We start from the raw sequence: 5,932 nt of genomic DNA, 5'->3' as shown, positions 1-5,932 counted from the left end.
CCAAAACCTATATTATCAGAGAAAGCATGTAAAATGTAATCCTGAATTTTGGGATCTGTATCATGTGAGAGCTCGAGTGGTATATTGCTTCAATACGTTGTAATGTTCACGTCTAACTTTTATTTTCTTAATATTGATAGAACAGCTAGTCCTCTGAAAAGAAAATATTTTAACAGCCACTGCCATCAAGTGAAAATTCGTATCTCCACATGACAGCACCATGTTATATATTCAACGTGCTACTTTTATTTTCACATGGCTCTAAAGGTATTGACGCTTTATAAATCGTTTGATGCCTCCAAAATATGCCTAGCCGTTCGAATTTTACTACTTTTAAAATGTAATGTCTTATTTTATGAGACACCGCGTAGTATTATGTATTCGCGGGTAGTCAAAGATAGCGTTAACGAAGCATAACGTAGAGATCGTTTTGCCCTCTGTATCGTCATGTGAACGTAAATAAACAGATACCTTTTATTACGATGGTAACAATAAGTTATGGAATTTATCTTGAGACAGTGATTATTTATTTTATTTAGGCAAGCCGTGAATTAATACTCTTAATATACAAGAATTAATATAACGAAATTATATTCTGCTTAGTTTGAAACAAATTTGGTTAATACTTATTGACATCGCTTCGGATTGCCTTATTTATCGTAAGAGGAGTAAAACTTCTATAGTGAACCGGTGAGCGAAATGTCAAACAATGAAATGCTTATTTATATATCACATTCACTTCATGTACTGTCCCGTCCCAAGCGAACCTGCGACGTGAACCCGGTGAAACCATTCATATAGTGAGGCTCCACGGGAAGGATCATCGACTTAGTTCTAGTAAAAGGTAGCCGGCTGTAATTTAATTTTAAAAGGTGTTGCTTTTTACTTTTCTAAGAATTCATGTCTGATGATCACCATAACTTTTTGTTTATTAGTTACGCTCACATGTTCATTTTATACACATAATATTTATACTATTGTAGTGTAAACGTATCACTTTTAAAGTTAATATTTTTTATTGGTTTGCCGTAGTACACGCACATAAGGATATTCAGTTTCGCTCGTACTGGGGTGTCAGTTTTACTTTTTTATAAGTCCAGATTTACCCGGCTGTGCCTGGAACACAGCCTTAATTATATTATCCACAATACTTTCTCATATTATGGTAATAGATAATAATTTGTCGCTCTAAGTGACCAATATCCGGGCGGAGCCGTTCTGAGGCACTCGCCGCTCCGGAAGGAACGCAGAGAGTACTTATACAATACAATACAATACAAATATTCTTTATTGTTCACCAATATAACAAGATTACATCACATAACTTACTTACTTATATACATGCGGTCATGCAAACAGAGGTGGTTCGTTTTATTTTCAAGAAAATGTACACGTAACGGCACAGCGCCCGAGTTGTTAAAGTAATGTATATTATGGATTTATAAAGTTTTCAGCTTTTTTAATATAATCAGGTTAACGATTAATATCTAGGGGCGTTTGTATATTATTATCAATATTTTGTGTATATCAGTGGACAAGACACTCGGCGCGCGCCGCTGCAGCCGCGCCGCGGCAGCGCGCGCCGACACCGAGCGACACTGGCAGGCTGCGACTATATTATTTTGTTTAAATAAAATTTTATTAAGAATTACGTGTTTTATTCAGACTTTAACGATAATAAGGTCCATTCATGTCTACAGTATCAAAACTACCAGTGTATAAAAATATAATTCCGCATTAAACTATTTTTGTCGAAGTGTTTGAATAAATAAGTAAATAAATATTGTAGGGATTTCTTACCGAGTCCCAAGCCAAACTCTAGAAACTTGTGTTGTGGGTACTCTGACAGCGTGTAAGACACAGAGTCAATACAGGTATATGTATCATACATACATAGAATACCTCCATGACGGGAAGCAAAATGGTTTATTTACGGCGAGGGCGTATAGTGCATCCTGAGAGAAAGTGTGACCGCCAGAAGTAAACATTTTTTTTGTAACCTGACACACACTGCGTTTCACATCACCTATGAGGAAATTATTACCAAATACTATATACTATAATACGTGCAGCTTCTGACGTTTCCCATACAATTGAGCGGCAACAATTTTACTAGCGCCATCTAGCGGTTGGAGTTGATCAAAGTAGTTGTTCAGACTTTTATTTGAGTAAATTAAAATAGAAAATGCTACTACTTTAACATTTTTAGACGGAATAAAACAAAAAAATAAGAATTTGTAATTTTTTTTAATTTTATGCTGTATGAAACTAAACTATTTTGATCAACTCATGCCGCTAGGAGCGCTAGTGTGCCTGTTGCCAACTTTGGCACCGAGCTGCACGTATTAACTCGTAGAGTTTACATAGTATTTGTTATTACGTTTCAAATTATGAGTCATCGGTAATGTACAGATAATAAATAAGTAGTACGCGCTTAACCGACAGAAAAATTGTTTAATCGATTATACTCATATTCTGAGAAAACTCTATACTTACAATATTTTATACTGGCAACGTAATGTCCTTGTACAGTCAGCCAAGAAAGTGGTTTACCACTTTCGACATTATTTCTTCAAAAATAGAGAAACTAAATTTGAAAAATAGGAAAAACTAAATTTGTATTTAAATATTTTTTACTTGAATGATACACTAACTAAAATATTAAATATGGAACTTCATATATATCTGCAGCAAGACAATGATTGTTTACAGGCATCTTTTGCTACCTCATGCCAAGAAATTTGTTTGTGCAATGATTTGTGTGGTAACATTCGATGGCTTTTGAAATGGACAAAATGCATGTAATAGAGACTAGCTCTGCAGACAAAGTAGACCACCTGAACCAGCGGTATTCAACCTTTTTTAATGAGACGCCCCAAGCCGAAGAAGGTGATGTTAAGATCAAGGTTATGCATCTTTACCAGGATCACCTGGCGCAAAAATTGGCCGCTAGTTGAGTACCGCTGATTTCTGAACTGAAGCTACAATGAATTAGGGACGTTAGAATATGGCTTATTCCATCAAATAATAAAATTCCAACATGGAATGTCATATCTTTACAAAACTTTTACACTATGTACTTGAAAATCAACCACAACTATCATGTAAAAATATAGCAATATATTTACAAAAAATGTATTCTTTTATAGCCAGGTACCAAAATAAAAATGATGTTAATATTTGACACAAAAACTTTGCAAATGAGTGTGATCACTATATGGCTTATATTTCCAGGAACTGGTCTAAATAACATTATAATAAATTAATACAGAAAACCTTAGTCACAATGACCTTATAAGTTATAACTCACCAATAAAAAAAATTCTCTTTTAATATATAACACAAGACATTCTCAAAATACATCAATGATTTACTACAGATCCAAGCTGCATGATCATAATTCATCCACAAAAATTAATGTATTAACCAATACAGGATATATCAGTCTCTTTAATATCAATAATCTTTCATTAAGTACTTATACTATATTTTGGCAAATGTAGGAATTCAATCCTGTATTTTGATGTCATTCTTTGTGACATTTTGATTAACTTGATCATTTTCATGTTCTACAAAATCATCAAAGAGACTTGGCCAAGCCTCCGTGTCATCATAGCTGCTGAGATCATCACCCACAAATTCACAAAAGTTCAAGAACATGTACCATGTGTCCTTGGGGATCCCTCTGATGTGAGTGTTCTTTTCTAAATAACTAAGCCAGCGATCAAGTATGGGAGGCTCATTGTTTGTAAATACCAACCTCCAGAGCAAAATAGCTATATCTGATGGTAGAATTCTTTGACCAGTGCTCACGTCCAACCCAAATTTAAATGTAAATCTATACAAGTCCTTAAACTGCTCAGATTCTCTGTTCAAGTCACTAATAACCTCATTTAGTTTATGCTGTATACCTTTAATTGAGTCTGTTTTCATATTCTTTAATCCTTGTATGAACTCTGTTTTTGTGAATCTACACATTTGACTAGCATTTAATTTCCAAGCCAGTACAAGGACCTTAAAATCATCTGGATTTAATTGTAAATCATTACAAAGATTTTCAATGCCTTCTGCAAGGATGGCATCTTCCAATGAGTCCTTATATTGGTCAAACAACTGATTTATCTTTGATTCTGAGGTCCGAGGTTCACATGAAGCCAATGAGGACATTGTTCTCGGAATCGAGGGTAACTTTTGATAGAAAGGTTTAGGCACCTTGTCAGTGTATGGCTTCTGTGAGTTTACCATTTCTGTAGAACATGTTTCTCCAAAAGTATTTATTATGTTATCATTATTCATATTACTAGCATAGCGGCAATTGTTCACAGTGTTGTCATTGTCAGGCAGTAGTGGCACTCCTTGTAGATAATCAGTAATAGTAACAGCAGGCACCTGGTGGGAAGCTACAATCTCTGTCATATCTGAAATGCAAAATACATATCTATAAATTGACCCTACCACTTGCTAACCCTAAAAGGCCTGTAGCATACTGAGCCAAATGGAGGCAAATATGATTAAGGGTCTGTTTCACCTTTCACCCCACTGCTTAGGCTTCACCAACTGAACACACTGACCAAGCTTTAAAATAATAATTTTCCATTACATTAATATTTATTAAATGAATGCTATTGGATAGTTCTCATACTCTACATGGATAAAATGAGTAATTAATGTTTATTTCCAGTAACAATTATGGATTTTAACAAGTTATCAAGAGAAAAGTACTTACCATCTTTATTTCTATGGGAAGCTGTGACATCAGCATTAGCTTGATTTTCGAAACAACTGAGACAATGGCCCATTGGACAATTTGTGGAATAGTTTCTTTACAGACATAAAACACTCATTGAAGTCACGAACGGTCCAAGTACACTTACGAAATTTTGTATCAAGAGTACTATAAAACATAATGACTATCCGACCCGTAAAGTGTTTTTGATAAAAAAACCTGAAACTATGCAAATATACCTAAAAGAAACAGAAAAAACCAATTAGTAGTTACACTTAGCAAAACACGTAGAATGTATATCGCAAGCCTTAAAAGATTAAATACTTACTCGTATTATAAAACGGATTCATTCCTTTCAGTATGTCTAATGATATGACATACACCAAAACATTGTCTGCGGATTGGAAATATAGCCCAATCCACTCTTACAAATCTTGAGTTTTAAAAACACAAATTAGTAGCGTCTGTAGCCTAAGCTAGCGGTTTTTCTCCACATTATTGAGCTAATACAAGACACTTCATTTTATTCCAGTCTAAATATGCAGCATTTCATAAAATATAGCTGGTATATTTTTACTGATTTTAACAAAGTTATCAATGCAGGTGGCAACAACCCACAAACCCAACTCTTCTGTTCTAGCTAGTGGCGCCCTCGCTCTTGTCGCTTTTCTGAAAGTAAAAACCTATTTGAGATCAGTCTTTGAACGTTGAGATCGCTTCGATCGATCGGATAGATATCGTGAACGATCGGTCGCATCGAAAGCACCAGCCACACACGAGGCGATAGATCGTTTACGATATCGTAAACGATCCCGCCGCCCCGTCCTCGCCCCTATTACTCTCACGAGACGGAATAATAAAATCAGTAGGTAAGCATGAGATAAAAATATAATCGTTGGCCGCAAGGGGCCACACACTGTCGATCGCACGGGATATTGTTGCGATTTATGATATCATATGCGATCGTTAACGATATTGACGTTGACATACATTGTCGATCGGTCGTTTCGATTAAACTGTGGCGACGGATCGTACAGATATATCGTACCGTGAATGGGCCAGAATAAAAAAAATAGAAATAAATCTCTATTTACACTTTGTTAGTTGTTGAGATTATTTCAAAACGTAGTGATTCAATACTCTTTGATTATTTCAGAACTACTGCTACTACGTTTTAGGCTTCCCACAGACAGTCTTAAAAATTCA

At 35.1% G+C, this 5,932-nt stretch overlaps 1 protein-coding gene across 1 annotated transcript; it reads right to left on the bottom strand.

Moving 5' to 3' along the window:
• Positions 1-2,434: 2,434 nt before the first annotated feature.
• Positions 2,435-5,369, bottom strand: LOC125233236 (DCN1-like protein 3). The gene is made up of 3 exons (XM_048139155.1): positions 5,055-5,369; positions 4,727-4,965; positions 2,435-4,418 (listed from the first exon to the last, which is right to left on the bottom strand). The coding sequence occupies exons 2-3, from the start codon at positions 4,797-4,799 to the stop codon at positions 3,508-3,510; spliced, it is 984 nt and encodes a 327-aa protein (XP_047995112.1). The 5' UTR covers positions 4,800-4,965; positions 5,055-5,369; the 3' UTR covers positions 2,435-3,507.
• Positions 5,370-5,932: the final 563 nt, after the last annotated feature.

The sequence above is a fragment of the Leguminivora glycinivorella genome, chromosome 14 (assembly GCF_023078275.1).
Source record: "Leguminivora glycinivorella isolate SPB_JAAS2020 chromosome 14, LegGlyc_1.1, whole genome shotgun sequence".
Lineage (NCBI taxonomy): Eukaryota > Metazoa > Arthropoda > Insecta > Lepidoptera > Tortricidae > Leguminivora > Leguminivora glycinivorella.
The sequence above is the reverse complement of the archived record's forward strand: the minus strand, read 5'-3'. Positions and strand labels throughout refer to the sequence as shown.

What these genes read in the sequence shown, in the direction of transcription:
- LOC125233236 (XM_048139155.1), bottom strand. Translation starts at nt 4,799, where the DNA reads ATGGGCCATTGTCTCAGTTGTTTCGAAAATCAAGCTAATGCTGATGTC. An exon ending in TTCCCATAGAAATAAAGATG is followed by an intron (nt 4,419 to 4,726) that starts GTAAGTACTTTT and finishes TTTGCATTTCAG; the next exon opens with ATATGACAGAGATTGTAGCT.